The 19,048-nt window shown below is 43.8% G+C and overlaps 1 protein-coding gene and 1 pseudogene across 1 annotated transcript in view; one reads left to right on the top strand and one right to left on the bottom strand.

The window, feature by feature from the left end:
- Positions 1 to 6,329: 6,329 nt before the first annotated feature.
- Positions 6,330 to 8,402, top strand: LOC139414405 (somatomedin-B and thrombospondin type-1 domain-containing protein-like; annotated as a pseudogene).
- Positions 8,403 to 13,697: 5,295 nt separating this feature from the next.
- Positions 13,698 to 19,048, bottom strand: part of LOC139414404 (potassium voltage-gated channel subfamily B member 1-like) — an 84,415-nt gene continuing 79,064 nt past the window's right edge. Inside the window, exons 3-4 of the mRNA XM_071162317.1 lie at positions 15,666 to 15,876; positions 13,698 to 15,514 (exon numbers count right to left, since the gene is read on the bottom strand). Coding sequence (XP_071018418.1) covers positions 13,698 to 15,514; positions 15,666 to 15,876 — 2,028 coding nt within the window. The remainder of the gene's footprint in view (positions 15,515 to 15,665; positions 15,877 to 19,048) is intronic.

Genomic DNA, 19,048 nt, shown 5'->3' with positions numbered 1-19,048 from the left:
GACAAACCACCTGATACTGACAACTTGGATAGAAAATGACTGAGGATGGTAGCGGACTATATTGCCACTCCTATTTGCCATCTCTTTAATCTAAGCCTACGTGAAAGTGTGTGCTCTCAGGCCTGGAGGGAAGCACAAGTCATTCCATTAACCAAGAATAGCAAAGCACTATTTTCTGGTTCAAACAGCTAGCCAATCTGGTTACTACTGACCATTAGTAAACGTTAGATAAAACATTTTTTGAACAGATACAATGCTATTTAACAGTAAACAGATTAACAACAGACTTTCAGCATGCTTATAACGAAGGGCACCCAACATGTACGGCACTGACACACACATGATTGATGATTGGCTGAAAGAAATTGATAAGATTGTGGGAGCTGTTTTGTTAGACTTTAGTGCTTCAGTAGTCTGCTGTTGAAAAAACATATGTGTCATGGCTTTACATCCTCTGGTATATCGCGGATTGAGAGCTACCTCTCCAACAGAACATTAACCTCGTTAAAACCTCTTGCGACGAGCAATCCCGGATCCGGGATCGTAATCATAGCCTCAAATGAATTAGCATAACGCAGCGGACATAAATACCCCTAGAAACTTTTCCTATTCATGAAAATCGCAAATGAAATGAAATAAATATATTCAAACACAAGCTTAGCCTTTTGTTAACAACACTGTCATCTAAGATTTTCAAAATATGCGTTACAGCCAACGCTAGACAAGCATTTGTGTAAGTTTATCATGGCACAGGCTCTGCTGGCAGCAGGCAACATTTTCACGAAAATAAGAAAAGCAACCAAATTAAATAATTTACCTTTGAAGAACTTCAGATGTTTTCACTCAGGAGACTCCCAGTTAGATAGCAAATGTTCCTTTTTTCTAAAAATATTATTTTTGTAGGCGAAATAGCTCCCGTTTGTTCATCATGCTTGGCTGAGAAATCGACCGGAAAATGCTACCACTATAACGGCAAACTTTTTTCAAAATTAGCTCCATAATATCGACAGAAACACAGCAAACGTTGTTTAGGATCCATCCTCAAGGTGTTTTTAACATATATATTCGGCGGCAGGGTAGCCTAGTGGTTAGAGTGTTGGACTAGGAACCGGAAGGTTGCAAGTTCAAATCCCCGAGCTGACAAGGTACAAATCTGTCATCCTGCCCCTGAACAGGCAGTTAACCCACTGTTCCTAGGCCGTCATTGAAAATAAGAATTTGTTCTTAACTGACTTGCCTAGTTAAATAACGGTAAAAAAAATAATATATATATATATATGATCATCCTGACACCATGTGACAACTTGCTATATATGGTCCCTTGCGGCTATTCTTCAATGGAAAACCGCCATATGGCTGTAGACCATTGCTGTAGACACCTTGGGGAATACGTGGAAAACGTAGCCATATGGCATAAAAAATGCGGCACTTCCTGGTTGGATTTTTATCTGGGTTTTGCCTTTGCAGTTTTGGAAACTTCAGAGTGTTTTCTTTCCAAAGCTGTTAATTATATGCATAGTCGAGCATCTTTTCGTGACACAATATCTTCATCCAAAAATTTTAATAGCGCCCCCTAATGCATAACTGGTTTTAATGGAAGTCTCTCAGGTCGAGTGTGGTATAACTCAAGGTCTCAAACTCTTGGTCCTTTACTGTTTCCTATTTTTACTGATGACCTGATGACATTAGCTTTGAGTAAAGCCTGTGTGTCTATGTATGCTGATGACTCAACATTATACACATCATCTACCACAGCAAGTGAAATCACTGCAACCCTTAACAAAGAGCTGCAGTCAGTTTCAGAATGGGTGTCTAGCAATATGATAGTCCTAAATATATTAACACTAAAAGCATTGAATTTTGTACAGATCACTCTCTAAACCCTTAACCTAATTTAAATCTTGTAACAAATTGTATTTATTTAACCAGGAAAAGCCCACTGAGACCCAGAGTCAATTTTTCAAGGGAGACCTGGTAAAGAAGGCAGCAACAATAAATACATTACATAATTAAAACATACAACAACGTGATCCAGCCTAAAAAAAGCACCTCTGTAACAGAGTCTAACATCAATATTTGAAATTAATTCAGTGGCACTAACATATCTAGTAAAGCATGGATTGTAGATTATTCAATCCGTCTGGTACACAAGAAGAGAAGGCAGCCTTGCCTAATACTGTGAATGTCTTGGGGACTTTAAGTAGAAACCACCTAGCAGACCAGGTATGGTAACTGCTGGTGGTGAAGGAGACCAGACTACAGAGGTAAAGAGGGAGTTTACCCAAAGGGCTTTGTAGATGAATGCATACAAATGTATCTTTCTGCGCGTATAAAGTGAGGTCCATTTGGTACAATGTGCAATGGTGGGTGAGTGACTTGGCATTTGTAATGAAGCGGAAGGATGCATGATAAACAGAGTCCAGTTTCCGTAAGACGGAAGAGGTTGCATGCATATACAACAAGTCACCATAATCAGAGAGAATAATCAGAGAGAAATCAGAGAGAAAAATAATCAGAGAGAAAAGTGGCCTGAACAAGCTTCTTTCTAGCCATAAGCGGGAAGCAAACCTTATTACGAAAATACAATTTCAATTTCAATTTAAGCTTTGTCACAAGATTATCTACATGAACTTTAAAGGACAACTTGTCATCCAACCAAACTTGTCCCATCAATGTAGATAGGGGGCTGCTCCCTCTGCTGTTTCCTGAAGTCCACGATCATCTCCTTTGTTTTGTTGACATTGAGTGTGAGGTTATTTTCCTGACACAACACTCCGAGGGCCCTCACGTCCTCCCTGTAGGCCGTCTCGTCATTGTTGGTAATCAAGCCTACCACTGTGATGTCTTCTGCAAACTTGATGATTGAGTTGGAGACGTGCATGGCCACGCAGTCGTGGGTGAACAGGGAGTACAGGAGAGGGCTGAGAACGCACCCTTTTGGGGACCCAGTGTTGAGGATCACCACCAACTGGGTCAGGAAGTCCAGGACCCAGTTGCACAGGGCGGGGTCGAGACCCAGGGTCTCGAGCTTGATGACGAGTTTGGAGGGTACTATGGTGTAATCGATGAAAAGCATTCTTACATAGGTATTCCTCTTGTCCAGATGGGTTAGGGCAGTGTGCAGTGTGATGGCAATTGCGTCGTCTGTGGACCTATTGGGGCAATAAGCAAATTGGAGTGGGTCTAGGGTGTCAGGGAGGGTGGAGGTGATATGGTCCTTGACGAGTCTCTCAAAGCACTTCATGATGACGGAAGTGAGTGCTACAGGGCGGCAGTCATTTAGCTCAGATACCTTAGCTTTCTTGGGAACAGGAACAATGGTGGCCCTCTTGAAGCATGTGGGAACAGCAGACTGGGATAAGGATTGATTGAATATGTCTGTAAACACACCAGCCAGCTGGTCTGCGCATGCTCTGATTATGCGGCTTGGGATGCCGTCTGGGCCTGCAGCCTTGCAAGGGTTAACACGTTTAAATGTTTTACTCACGTTGGCTACAGTATAGACGACGTTGGCTACAGTATAGACCTCAGTATAAGAAACAGGCTTAATGTTAAAATGGTTCACAAGGGCCTGTGTCATAGTTGACTGTAACAGAGTTTACATTAGAGGCCTGGGCCCCACCATTATCAAAACTGAACCAGCAGATATGAAGTGCTTGTTAAAACCCCCTACAATATGGGCTTTATCCTTCACTTCATTAGAATCCATCATTAAATGGTCAGGAAGGCCAGAGGATACATTACAACACGACACTGATTTGATTAGCTTCCAGAACTTAGTAGGGTTGTTTAGGTTCTCTGTGACTGCATTTAAATAGTCATCTGATTTGGACTTCCTGATCAATCCTGTGCATTTGTTTCTTACATGTTGACCAGACTGGACACGTCACGTGCGCGAGCGTCGCAAAATACATTTTACAAATCCATGTTATTCAATTATTGCACACACACTGCTTGTGCGCACCAAAGAGCATCTGCGTTGCCAAGGGCTAAAATAGAACTCCTTTCTATTTCTGACGCAGATCGCGCTGCAAGTCCTGCCTCTCCCATCTCCTCATTGGTTTATAGAAGCAGGTAACCATGTGCCATCTCCTCATTGGTTATACCCACGCGGGTGATTGAAAGACAAAATATTTTGCCGGTTGTCGTGGTAATACTATGAAAGTGTAGATGACAATCGCCATATAAGTTAAAAGATGAAAAAGCCTGGAAGGAGGAGCGATGGCCAACCGAATCGTTTCTAGTCGTTTTATGTGTGGATTAATTGTCGGAGTAGAGGACCTTGTGCATTTCAGGTAAAATAACAACTCAATGTTTATATCCCAGGACAAATTAGCTAGCAACAGCAAGCTAGCTAAATAGGACAAATTAGCTAGCAAGCCTGCTCTGTTTTTAAAATCACAGGGAGTTGGTAGAGATTGCATGGTATCTACCGGCCCAGTGTTTGGTTGCACATTACCAGAGATCAACAATAAAAGCATAACAATATTTCTCAGTTGCTCAATGCATGAAGACTTGGTGGAGCCAGCACCATTGTCAATTAAACTTTTGACAAGTTGAGGAGACTAAATTGCTTGGTCTAAACCTAGATTGTAAACTGACATGGTCAAAATTTATTGATGCAATACATGGGGAAATGCTCTGCTTTCTTGACATCACGATCACCCAAACAAGTCATACATGCCTTAGTTTTATCACAACTGGACTACTGCCCAGTTATATGCTCAAGCTCTGCAAAGAACGACATAGGCAAAATACTGTTGGCCCAGAATAGAGCAGCATGGCTGGCCCTTAAATGTACACATCAATCTCTCCTGGCTCAATGTAGAGGAGAGCTTGACTGCATCACTACTTGTATTTGTGAGAAGTATTGATGTGTTCAAAGCACCAAACTGTCTGTTCAAACAGCTAACACACAGCCCAGTCACCCATACATACCCCACAACACATACCACCAGGGGTCTCTTCACAGTCCCTAAGTTCAGAACAGACTCCATGACTACATGGAGCAATGACTACATAAAACTCTCTTCCACATCAGGTAACTCAAGCCAGCTGTAAAATCAGGTTAAAATTACATGGAAATTACACCTCACAGCACAACGTGGACTGCGAAGAGAGACACACACACTCTAACATACAAACTCTACACACACACATTGTAATATTGCATTGTTGAAATTTCGTACATTTTATATTTACAATTTGTAATAGTGAAGCAGTAGCCATTTGTAAAGTGCAGAATGTCTTGTGTGATATTGTTTTATTTATGATGTAGACCAGGGGTGTCAAACTCATTTTGCCCCTAGAGCCGCATTTGGACTTCAACGAGATCCGGAGGGCCGCACCAATTTTTGGAAATATTTATTTGTCGTCAAAATTTGCAATAAATGATCCCCTATCCATCGTTTCTGTAATTTGTTGTATCCGAGTGGAAGCCCTGTGGCTGCCGCATTGTTCACAGTATTTTTTTTCCTGCATGAATGGCCCTGGCCATAGGAATTTGATTAATCCACTCCTTTCACATGTTGAGGAACAAACAGACAGGAAAACTGGCAGCTTAAGCCAATGGGTAGAAAGGATGGGCTGTGCAAAGCAAACAAGCTATTCAGGCCTCCCATTAATTTAACCATGGAAGTGTGGCCCCTGCTACACATACTGTCACTTTAGGCTACTGAGCATAACATAAACCTCATGGATATATACAGTATACCTAAGTAAAGCTGCTCTTAGGCATGTACCACGATCATATACAATTTTAAATGCACACCCACATACCATGCAATTATTACAATATAGTACAGAGTAGTCTGCTTAATTGCCATGTTATTTGTAATTAGGAGCCCTGCAGGATCTTATGGAAATAAGGATATTTAATAATAGACGTTGACTTGACATCTGTCCAGGTGGGTAATGAGCTTCCTTGTAGGGAGCCCTGTGGTTAGAGAAACTATGTCCCTTTAAGAGAGAGAGTGAGAGAGACATGGGGTTGACATAGGCCATTGAAGAGGCCAGAGATTTCAGCATGATTGCCCGATGACACTTCAACCCAGCGCACAGAAGTAGAGGGTACAGCAACAGCCTGCCAGGGTGGTTTGTCTGAGCAAGAAGACCAATTTGACATTTGAATTCATGGGGATATTTGGCTGAACAAACTTGGTGTCAAAAACATTTCTGAATGATATATATTTTCTAAAATCGAATTACAGAGATAAATTACATCAGAAACTCTCAATTTGAGCGTGTGAACGAACAGCTGTTGGCTTCGGTGCAAAGTGGCACAGAAGCAAGGCGTGCGCAGAAGTAGGCTACTCCTCTGTGCCATAGCCATGCCCCCGTTCAGGTATACTGTTACGGCCGCTGGATATATTATTGTGTCGGGCTGATGGTTTTCTTGGTCGTTTTTTGGATGCAGGGTGTGAGGAGGCTGGTTTCTGCTGCACCGGCCGTGACCCGTTGTGCATCAGTAAGGGATGGAGAGCTGACCGTTCGTATGGCACCTGCTATTGCGACCAGGCTTGTACCTCTACCCTGGACTGCTGTCATGATTAGGAACTCGCCTGCCCAGGTAAGAAGTTTGACAAATTATATGTTGCCCAAATTGTGTCAATTTCAACAACACAACACAACACTAGCCTGTTATCTGTTTTTAACATCACTGGATACATACAGTGATTTTAAAACCCAGTTTGGGGCAAAGGTAATTGAGTTTCTCCTGGAAGTGGGTTTATTCATTTCTGTGTCAGACATATGATTTGTTTGTAATTCATATATGTATTGCTTATAGATGTACTGTATACCAATATACTTAATCTTTCTCACTTTGACGACATGCTTTTTCAGTAGCAAACATGGTAGAGGACACAACCATAGAGTCATGCTTGTATTTGCTTTCATTTCCTCCCTGATATGTCCTCACCCAGTCCTGTCCTCTTTCCTAGCGGTGTCCTGTGTGGTGAGTGAGTGGAGTGCATGGCCTGGCTGTGCTGAGCCCTGCAGGGCCACAGTTCGGATGAGGAGCAGGCAAGTCCTGCAGGAGGGGGAACCCTGTCCACACGTAGAGGAGCATGCCGGCTGTGCAGAGTACTGGGACCACCACCGGCAGTGCAGTAAATCACTGGGTAAGTACCACAGCCAAACATATAGCCTTAGGTTGCATCTAGCTTTGGTTAGGACCTTACCCATATGCCGTTAATGGCATATTGTCTATGTCAAATATTCCTCTGTCTTCAAATAAAGGTTACCTTCCCAGGTCTCCCTTGGGAAAAAAGTATTCTGACCTCTATGATACTACCTGGTTAAGTATAGTCTAAATAAAAAAACATATTATGTGTGGGGGGGAACTAAATCTGTTGTTGTTGTCATGATGTTGTTATTATGGATGTTGTTGTCTTTGCAGTACCGGCTCTCATCACTACTGGTGGCTATGGCAACGCCAGGAAGAAGAGAGACATTCCTGTTAACAATGATGATGATGTCACAGGGTGAGAGGCCCAGTTTGTGTGTTTGTGTTCTTCCATGGTATTCCTGTTATCTTCAGAGAAATATGATATCTAACCCTTGTTTATGTGCGGCAGGTAGCCTAGTGGTTAGAGCGTTGGGCCAGTAACCGAAAGGTTGCCAGATCAAATCCCAGAACCTGTCGTTCTGCCCCTGAACAAGGCAGTTAACCCACTGTTCCTAGCCCGTCATTGTAAATAAGAATGTGTTCTTAACTGACTTGCCTAGCTAAATAAAGGTTAAATAAAAAATGTGAATGTGACGTCTATATATGCTTTTGTTTATGCTTGTGTGTGTGTATGCATATCCAGGCACTGTGTGCAGTTCCAGCTGACCTCCCTGACCCCTTGATGCCAGCGTAGTGTGGGGCCACACACCCGCTGGATGCAGTACCTGAAGGAGGGCCTCCAGGTGTGTGTGGAGTGCCAGCCTCCTGCCCTCGCTGCCGGGCAGAGACACTGCACTGGAGACGGTGAGGAGGAGGAGAGGTAAGACAGGCTGGGCACACAAGGAGAGGAGAGTCTATAGATATGTAGTAAATATTAAAATCATGTTTACATACTAACCCAATATTGTGTTTCTTGTTTGGAGAGTCAGATTTCAGCCACTAGGTGGCAGGCTTAGTCTAGTCGAGTGCCTGATAAAAACTGTCTAGTAAACAGCAGTTGTTTCTCTCTCTCTCTCCCCAACTCCCCCCCCCCCCCCCCCTTCTCTCTCAGATTTGATCTCTCTCTCCCTCCCCCCTCTCTCAGTGGCAGGCAGTGGGGACCCCAGGTGTCGTGGTGTGTGGAGACGTGTTGGGAGACGAGACTCCTGCTCCTGTCCCACCGTACACAGCTTCCTCTTCATATAACCCTGGACAGCTTCCTCTTCATATAACCCTGGACAGCTTCCTCCTCATATAACCCTGGACAGCTTCCTCTTCATATAACCCTGGACAGCTTCCTCTTCATATAACCCTGGACAGCTTCCTCTTCATATATCCCTGGACAGCTTCCTCTTCATATAACCCTGGACAGCTTCCTCTTCATATAACCCTGGACAGCTTCCTCTTCATATAACCCGGGCAACCTCCTCTTCATATAACCCTGGACAGCTTCCTATTTATTTAACCCTGGACAGCTTCCTCTTCATATAACCCTGGACAGCTTCCTCTTCATATAACCCTGGACAGCTTCCTCTTCATATAACCCTGGACAGCTTCCTCTTCAGATAATCCTGGACAGCTTCCTCTTCAGATAATCCTGGACAGCTCCCTCTTCAGATAATCCTGGACAGCTTCCTCTTCAGATAATCCTGGACAGCTTCCTCTTCAGATAATCCTGGACAGCTCCCTCTTCATATAATCCTGGACAGCTCCCTCTTCATATAATCCTGGACAGCTCCCTCTTCAGATAATCCTGGGTAGATTCCTCTTCAGATAATCCTGGGTAGATTCCTCTTCATATAATCCTGGACAGCTTCCTCTTCAGATACTCCTGGACAGCTTCCTCTTCAGATAATCCTGGACAACCTCCTCTTCAGATAATCCTGGGTAGATTCCTCTTCATAGAATCCTGGTCAGCTTCCTATTTATTTAACCCTGGACAGCTAGCTTCCTCTTTATATAACCCTGGGTAGATTCATTTTTATGTAACCCTGGACAGAATCCTCTTTATATAACCCTGGGTTACTGTCTACCTCCTCTTCATGGACATACAGACACAGGACAGCACAGGGATCGGGCATAATCAGAATGCCGCTCAGACAGTGTGTACATGCATATGGACCAGACTGTACCAGTATCTCCCATAAAAATTGGTATGAAACCTCTGCCAACATATAAGTCTTGTTTATATGGGTGTTTTGGCTAATTTTGTTCTCTGGTTGGACAGAATCTTCCTTCTGAAACATGCTATTGTAGATCTGCTTCTTTCCTAAGAGTATGTAACTGTCAGTTCAATTTGTCTTTGTATCACTTAAAGCCTTCAATAATGCCTGGAATACATGCTTGGAATACAATACATTAATGAATTTGATTTTATTTAACTGTCAGTCATCTAAGCGGAATGTAAAGAAAGATCTTGGGACATTGAGACACTTTTTACAGGACAGGTAAACCGGAGTTGTGTGTGTGTGTTTCACAGCCAGTCACAGCTCCAAAGTTACAACATGCATTGATAGAACAACAGAACATTTATACAGAAACAACTTACAGCATAGGAAAGACAACAGGTAGAAACATTACAAAACTAACAGTAGCCTAGAGACTTACAAACAGTAGCCTAGAGACCTACAAACAGTAGCCTAGAGACCTACAAACAGTAGCCTAGAGACCTACAAACAGTAGAAGAAGAGGTTTAACATACACAATTTCCCTGGAATTTGTGTATGTTACAATGACTGGTGGATTCGGCAAGGTTGGAATCAATTCCATCTTATTCCATCATATTCTCTACAAATTTCTAATTCAATTATTTAATGAAATCTAACACATTTCAATTGCATTTGGCTAATTCCTAATTGTACATTTTTCATAGCTTCTAAAAAAACCAAGAGAAATAAAAGAAGCCACTTGATGATGCTTTTTCATTTTACCAAAACATTTAAAAATCCGTTGACACCAGAAATCCTCTTGTACAGGAACACAGTAGAAGCTAAAGGAGTGCCAGGGTTGGGAAACACTGTACTACAGGACATTTGGATGTTGGGTGACTTGGAGATGGAAGAGAGGACTGATGTAGAAAATAGTTTTTTAAAACATACCAGTCAGCGGTCACAGTATACTAGTAAAGAAATTTGACCTTGTCAGAATATTTTCCAGAGTCATCCCTCCTACCAAAACATAAATATATAAAGGCTATAAGTAGATGCTTGACCTGTATGTGTCTGAATGTCTGTCCATGACGGGATCCAGTCATTCTGTCCATCCTATGACTCTCCTTTGGATCTTCTCTTCACAATGCTACAATTTATTTCATGTCTATTCATGAGGATTTGATTGTCATCATTCTTTAAAGAGAGTTTCCATGACAAAGCGGTCCCTGACCCTCACAATATATTCTTACAGTGAAAGCATAAATTGATGTATGGTAATGTAAAACATAGGGGACAGGAACACCTATCTCAATGCTCAAAACCAGAGCCGAGCACGAGAAGCCAGCGCTCTACAGATGACAGCTAATTCGACCACCGTGGCAGTCAAAGGAAGGATTTGAAATGCATTGTGAACACAATGAAAATAAACCTGTGACATTGTACTGTATGTCCACCCTACAGCTAAAGTCATTCATGTTAACATTGTCAAACAAAGTAGAAGTCTAGTTATATATCTCCTCTTTCTCTCTTTCTTTCTCTCTCTTTCTCTCTCTCTCTCTCTTTCTTTCTCTCTCCCTCTTTACCTCTCTCTCTCTCTCTCTCTCTCTCTCTCACTCACTCACTCACTAACATATACATACACGCATGCACACCACTGTGACTGGACAGGCCTAAGCATTAAATAGGCTGTGATCTACTGTCATTAAATAGACTATGAACGAGGCAATCTCTACCTTATGTGAAGGTAGAGATTGCCTTGAAGAGCTCTACAAGCAGAGAGAAAAACTGTAGCCAGTGAAAAAGCAGTGCTCAGTATATAGGCAAATGGTCTTACTGTAACACTAATCACTGTTGATGATAAGAGGTGCAGTCTGTAGGGCTGAAAACGACATAGATCATAACTATCTCGTCCAATACGAACATATGCACACACACACACTGGAAGCAGCTCAACTTCCTCCACTAAGCAGTAACCACAGCTCTAATCACTAGCTCTCTGCTTGGCTGAGCAGCAGTCCCTTTAGAAATGATCAACACACACACTTTTTCAGAGGTTCTGCCCCTTCCGCAGTCATTGTTATTCCTTTCACACCTCAGCTCCACTCGCTCGGATCCAGCTCAGACAGGGACAGGAGTAATACATGTGACTCTGGGGATGCAGAATTCTCGCCTTTTCTCAGAGCGAAAGAGAGCAAAGGACAAACACATGGACGTGTAAGTGGACAGTGTTGTGGATCTGTCTATGATTTTATACGATATCTACAGTATGCACTGTGATGTCTATTATTCAGATAGGATTATCATGGATATATTCAAAACTAGGATTGCAATATGCCTGTATCTGAATTACAGAACAATGCAGGGGAGCTGTGGCTCCATGAGGGATATTTATCTAACTACATACCTGTGTACTAACTACAGTATGTTTGAGAGTTTTCAAACTGTATAAACGGATGAGAATGCATGCATTTTGATATAATCAGACTACCCACCCAAATTAGCAGAGCTACGCAGCCCTGGTATCAGCCTTGCCAGGAGAGAGCCTGTTACTATGGAAACTGGGCTGGAGCTATCGTGAAGATGTCTGCCATATAAGACCTGTGTATCAGCTGGCCTTCAATGTATGAATGTCTGTGTGAATGAATGCAGACGCACTCAAATAACTCTAGACTTGCTATTCAATCCAAACCTATAACCAGGTTTGGTTACGTAAACTCTTCCCTTTATGAATTAATATGCTGTTCAGATAGCATTCTGGATGAATTCAGTCCCCTCCACCATCTCTCTCAACACTCAGTCCCCTCCACCCTTTCTCTCAACACTCAGTCCCCTCCAGCCTCTCTCTCAACACAGTCCCCTCCACCATCTCTCTCAACACTCAGTCCCCTCCACCCTCTCTCTCAACACTCAGTCTCTTTATGTTGTTCAAAGGGAAATGATGATGATGCATGTTGGGGCAGCTGTGTATCAATGTTTCCCACTGTTTTAATATGAGCATATATCCTAAATGTTTGATTGGATTTGGAAATATAAATTCATAAATCCATTCACCACATTCTTTATAAAATACCACAAACATAAACAGGTTATTTTTCTTTTGCACATCTCAGCATTTCGTCTGAAGCGATTCTTTTGAACCCTTGTCTCTTGGTGGTATGACTAGGAGGAAGAGGCAGGCTGTTCGGCACATGATGCCTTGGAGCAGAGCTCTCCTAAATGTGTGCTTGGTGCACAAATCTTCAGGGATGATTATGATTCCTCACTTTCATACCAAAATGTACAGATTCTTTCAACCATTCCCCTCTGACTCAAACTCAGTGTAAGACAAAACAACAGACAATCAAGACATATTCACAGACAGAAATGGAAGATCAGATCTGGTACTCTACTCTCACCATGAGATAAACAAACTGTACCAAGAAGAACAAGACTCACAGACTGGTTTCCCCTAAAACAAGTCTGGATTGTATCTCCAATAACTGTCTGACAAGAAGAAATATCCAATACAGAAATACTCAAACAGATATGGTCATGACACAACAGACTAGTAAACCCAAGACTCATATAGGTAACCTCCTTTATCTATATAAAAATAAATGAATCAGGTAAGACAATCTCAAAATGTGGATACATGAATTACGCACGCACGCACGCACGCACGCACACACACACACACACACACATATGACTAAGGCCAGGTTTAGGGCTGGGGGGGCACTAGTAAGTAGCTTATTGGAGTCTACCGTAACTCCTCTTATGGAATCCCTACTACAGTGTGAGCTGGGCTGGGGCTCAGGCATGAATGGGACAGTGGTCACCTGAGTTAGGTAGAACTGTAGGAGAATATATTGGATGATTGTCTTTCTATCCCTATGCTCACAACATGAATCTCTCCTTGCTCTTCCCCGCCTCCCAGTTCCCCCCTTCATCCATTCTGCCTCACCTCTTTCCCCCTACCCCAGAGCCAATGCATTGACCTGAACCACCACAGCCCCAACCAACAGACCATTTCCCATCCCAGCATGCTCTGCTTTGACCTTTGACCTACTCCCACATCTCCCTGTGGGGCCCCTGCTCAGATGGGTCCCTGGGAGTGCTCTGCCCAGTTTTGTGGTAGCTAGTGTACTGTGGCTAATAGGGAGGGAGAGTGGTGTTCTCGATATATTCTACAAGTCTTTTCCCAGAGTATTCAACACCACACCACAGCCCAAACTCTGCCCTGAATCTCTCTCATTTCCTGGCCCTTTCTGTTAGTTTGTAAAGGGACTTGGCACAGTGTGTCTCTCTTTCCTTCCCTTTCTTTCTCTCTCTTTCTATCTCTCTATCACTTTCTCTTTCTCCGCATTCCTCACACGGCTAGTCCGTGTCTCTCTGGATGTCCATGGATGTCCCTCTGCAGCTCAGAGGCTCTGGTCAATGGTACTAGACTTTCCTCTGTCCCCTTTGGGCCTGCGGGGCAGCTCCGGCACCACATTGTTCTCCATTTGGCCCCCGCTCCCCCGCGTCCCCCCATCCAGGCTGGGGAACAGGCAGTTCTGCCCCAGCATTCGCTGGGTGGTGCTTGATGCCAGGTGGTTGATGCCTCTATGGTTGTAGCCACTGTTGATGTTCCGGCTGCATTTGGGGGCACTGGAGCCGGCCAGCAGGCACTCTGAGGGGCTTGTGGCATCCGACATGTCCCTCAGGTGCTCGTCGTCATCTGTATCAGCGTCAATGTACTTACTGATGGAGGAGTCATGGAAGGTGAAGACAGCCGGGGTGGAGGTCGGGGCCGTGGTCAGGGTGGAGCTGTCCGGAGACTTGGGTGGGGTCCTGCTACTGGCCGTGGTGTAGATGGACGTCTCAGGGCTGAGCAGGGAGCGGTCAGACAGGATGGAGATGCCTGAGAGAGGATCACCGTTGCTGGGCAACCGACCTGGTCCTGGCCCCGACTCCCCTCCACTGCTCTGGTACTTCACCTTGTAGGAGTGGCTGCCACCTTTCAAAGGTTTGTTGAAGTTGTGAGTGTTGTCCGAGACTGCGTTTTTTGCAGCAGAAAAAAACTCATGCTCCAGGGTGGTCTGGAGGCCAGGGTTGGTGCTGACCCACCCAGAGAGGGCCGTAGCTGGGCTGATACGGGAGAAGCGGCTGGTCTCCTGGGCAAGGAGGGCCAGGCCGGAGGCTGGACTTAGGGGGTAGACACCACGTGGATTCTCCTGGAAGTCTGCAGCACAGCTGATGTAGCTGTCAATACTAGACAGGCTCTTCATGTCCCCCACGCCCTCTTGACCCCCTAGCATAGGGTCCCCTGGACCTCCAGGGATGACCCCCAGCTCAATCTCATCCCTCTGTCTGCCAGCCCTGGAGCTGTTGTCTTTGGCATTGAGGTTGGGCTGTGACTGGGTCTTGGCCATCTGGTAATACATCTCCTCCAGCTTCTGAGCATTGAGCCCCTGAGGACTGGAGGCCCTGGCCTTGCTGGGGGAACCCATCTGGGACTCCACAGGGTTGAAAGAGTGGGCCGAGCTGGTCTCTGAGGCGTTGGCAGCCCGCTTTGGAGTCCACTTCCAGTGGCTGGGTGAAAGGTGGTTGTCTTGCGTCAGCAGCCTCTCGCTCTTCTCCACCACCACGTTCATCAGCTCAGCGCTGCGGGCAAATGCCTCCTTCATGTTCATGGAGACAATGCTCCCATTGCGTTTCGCCCTCTCCAGTGCCTCCCGACGCTTCACAGCTTTCTCTTGACGTTTCTGCTCCTTGTAGAACTCAGAGAAGTTGTTGACGATGATGGGGATGGGCAAGGCTATCACCAGCACCCCTGCAATGCAACAGAGACCCCCCACAATCTTCCCAAGCAAAGTCTTAGGGTAAATGTCCCCGTAGCCCACCGTGGTCATAGTAATGGTGGCCCACCAGAAGGAGGCAGGGATGCTTTTGAACTTGGTGTCATCCTCGTCCTTCTCGGCAAAGAAGACTAGGCTGGAGAAGATCATGATGCCCATGGCCAGGAAGAGGATGAGTAGACCCAGCTCGTTGTAACTCCTCTTCAGGGTGAAACCTAGAGACTGTAGCCCCGTGGAGTGACGTGCCAGCTTCAGAATTCTCAGGATGCGCATTATCCGGAAGATCTGAACCACCCTCCGGACGTTCTGGAACTGTAGAACACTTTTGTTGGACTCTGTCAGAAAGATTGTGATGTAATAAGGAAGGATGGCCAGCAGGTCGATCACGTTCAGGGGACCTTAAAGATAAGATAGTACTTTATTCATCCTCAGGGAAATTTGTTTGCACCAGCTAAAATATAAAACACCAATAAATACACAACAGTGGACACACAGACAGACACTAAAGGTAGCACATCTTAAATGTACATTAAAAACAGAAGTGTTCACCTTTGATGAACTTCCATTTGGTGGGGGATGAGAGGAAGCGGAGGAGGTACTCCATAGTGAACCAGGCTATACAGATGGCCTCTACGTGGGCCAGCTGGGGGTTGTCTGAGGCATGGCCAAACTCATCTGTGTCCTGAAGCTCAGGCAGGGTGTTGAGGGACAGGGCGATGGTGGAGAGGACAATGAAAAGGATAGAGATGATGGCTAGGATCTGGAGAGAGAGAGAGAGAGAGAGAGAGAGAGAGAGAGAGAGAGAGAGAGAGAGAGAGAGAGAGAGAGAGAGAGAGAGAGAGAGAGAGAGAGAGAGAGAGAGAGAGAGAGAGAGAGAGAGAGAGAGAGAGAGAGAGAGAGAGAGAGAGAGAGAGAGAGAGAGAGAGAGAGAGATTATCATTGTGGACAATTTGCGACAAAGAGAATGAATGCGTCCCAAATGAAACCCTATTCCCTATATAGTGCACAACTTTTTACAAGGGCTCATAGGGTGCCATTTGAGACTCAGGGTCATTATCAAAGACATTATCAGTGTCAATGATATACGCTATTTAGCAGACGCCTTCATACAAAGTGACACTTAAAGTACAATATGTGAGCAAGTATCAGTGGAGATGTCAGGAGATTTGATTTTATTTGGATTTCTTTTAGTCCCCATTGGGACTAATCTTCCAAGAGTCCTTAAACATTAAAATACAAGAAGAGGAGAAGAAGAGGACAAACAGAGGCTCTGTGAGCCCCATGAATGGGAAAACAAACAACATACAACTTTATTGTCTAATGTGATTTGCACATTTGTTTTTTGCTGTCGTGTGTTATTCTGAACAGATCTGCACATCTGACACATACCTAGATTTAAATTTATTGAGGACAAATTGAGAAGAGTAGTATTAAAAAAAAACTCTGAATGCATTATAAAAATGCGTAGTCTTGAAGACAAGGTTCCTGGTTCCAATCAACCACCCCACAATAAAAAGCTTACACAAGTTTTTGTGTGTTTGGGTAGGAGTTCAGCCTAATGAAGAGGGACTGACTTGGAACAGTTATTAATTCATGACCCACTTATCTGACTACAATTGCCTCCTCGCTATGAATGAGCGTTAGAGTGAGAGATAATGCTTAGCTAGCAGAATGGCAACAACAATCTGACATTTCAACCAAAATATAAAAAGGTCCAACAATGGATGGAAATATCTTTGAGAGCCTGAAAAGTCGCAGAAAAATCCTATTTCCAAATTTATTTTGGCTCCCGAGTGGCGCAGCGGTCTAAGGCACAGCATCTCAATGCTTTAAGCGTCACTACAGACACGCTGGTTCGAATCCAGGCTGTATCACAACCAGCTGTGGTTGGGAGTCCCAACTGGTCCAGAGTCGTCCGGGTTTGGCCTGTGTAGGCCGTCATTGTAAATAAGAATTTGTTCTTAATTGACTTGCCAAGTTAAATAAAGGTTAAAATTAAAAATTCTACATTTCATAACTGTTTTATTTGCTCTATCTAAAAGGTTGAATACAAACACATACTTTAATGTTACCCCTTCCTTGTGTTTTTTGTCATAAATCATTTTTAAAAATTATTTAAAAAACACTGAGAGTGTATATTTTAGAACAAACAAGCCTACGTAGCGGTAGCTTTGTTCAAAACGATTCCAACTATATTCAAATTCAAATGAATTCCAATGATAATGCCCATGATAGATCCCAAGGTAACTAACTGTTAATCTGACCTTGATGTTATCCAACAACAGCAGTGCTTTAACCTGGGATTTACTGGAGTATCACTGCAGATAATCCATCTCTCCAGAGCATGTGTGAAACATGTCTGTGCCTGTGTTTGTTTATCTGTTTGTGTATACATTGTGCGTTGGTCTGTGTGCGTGCGTGTGTATGGAATGTTACTTGAAAGTTAGCCACAGGCTCATTGAGGCTAGTCCAGTATGACAGTTCTAAAAGAGCCCATTGCCTTCCACATGTCACACACTCACAAAGTTGACATTTTAGTCATCTTAAGGATCTGACCCTTTTTTTCCAATTATCGCCTAAAATGACATACCCAAATCTAACTGCCTGTAGCTCAGGACCTGAAGCAAGGATATGCATATTCTTGATACCATTTGAAAGGAAACACTTAGATGTTTGTGGAAATGTGAAATTAATGTAGGAGAATATAACACATTAGATTTGGTAAATGATAATACAAAGAAAAAAACATATTTTTATAAATATATATTGTTATTTTTTCATCATCTTTGAAATGCAAGAGAAAGGCCATAATGTATTATTACAGCCCAGACATAATTTAGATTTCTGTTAAAAAAGTTGTATCAAGTCTGACAAAATGTGCCTAATTGGTTTATTGATACATTTTCAAGTTCATAACTGTGCACTCTCCTCAAACACTAGCATGTTATGCTTTCACTGAAATAGCTACTGTAAATTGGACAGTGTTGTTAGATTAACAATAATTTAAGCTTTTTCCCCATATCAGATATGTCTATGCCCTGGGAAATGTTCTTGTTACTTACAACCTCATGCTAATCACATTAGCGCAAGTTAGCTTAACTGTATATAATGAAATACTGCTACTCTATAGCCTACAACTCATCAGTATATTAGGATATACTGCTACTCTATGGCCTACAACCAGGGCTGGCCCTTCCATTAGGCCTATAGCGGCACTTGAATTTGGGGCGGCATTTTGACAATTGGCTGCAGCCCTCAGGCGCCCCTGATCGGCTACTACACCACCAGTGGCACCCCAGCCACCAGCTCATAGCGTTGGTGCAGTTCCCGCCCCCATTTCATTCCCACTTCTCCCGAAGTTCACTCCCACTATCCTATGGTGATGTGTGTGTTTATATGGGATTATTTAATTGTGAAACATTAATAAAAATGAATCTGCCAATGAAATGATTGCATTGGTTTTTTATGTTTGTGTGTGACTGTAAGGACCGATGCCGGAGATGAGAAGCAGGGACGGGATCAATATTTAACCAGGAACAGACAGGTAACAGAACAGGAACAGCGTCAGCACACGGGTAGACTAAGACAAGTGACAATTCACGCTAAAGCACGGAACAGAGCGAGGAACCAGACATATATAGGGAAGGTAATGAAAGAGGTGATTGAGTCCAGGTGAGTCCAATAATCGCTGATGTGCGTGATGGGGGGAAGGCAGGCGTGCGTAATGATGGTGGCAGGAGTGCACAATGCTGGGGAGCCTGGCACCCTCAAGCACCAGGGGGGAAGAGCGGGAGCAGGCGTGACAGTGACAAAGAGGATTAGTGATTAAGGCAGTAGCTTAACCTAGCCTGTTAACGTTAGCTAGTTACTAATAATGGATATAATCTTTGCTAAAAGTAAGCAATAGAGATTTGAAACAATTTGCTACCATA

The sequence above is a fragment of the Oncorhynchus clarkii genome, chromosome 7 (assembly GCF_045791955.1).
Source record: "Oncorhynchus clarkii lewisi isolate Uvic-CL-2024 chromosome 7, UVic_Ocla_1.0, whole genome shotgun sequence".
NCBI classification, from domain to species: domain Eukaryota; kingdom Metazoa; phylum Chordata; class Actinopteri; order Salmoniformes; family Salmonidae; genus Oncorhynchus; species Oncorhynchus clarkii.
Note: the sequence above shows the minus strand (reverse complement) of the source record. Positions and strands in the feature narration are given on the sequence as shown.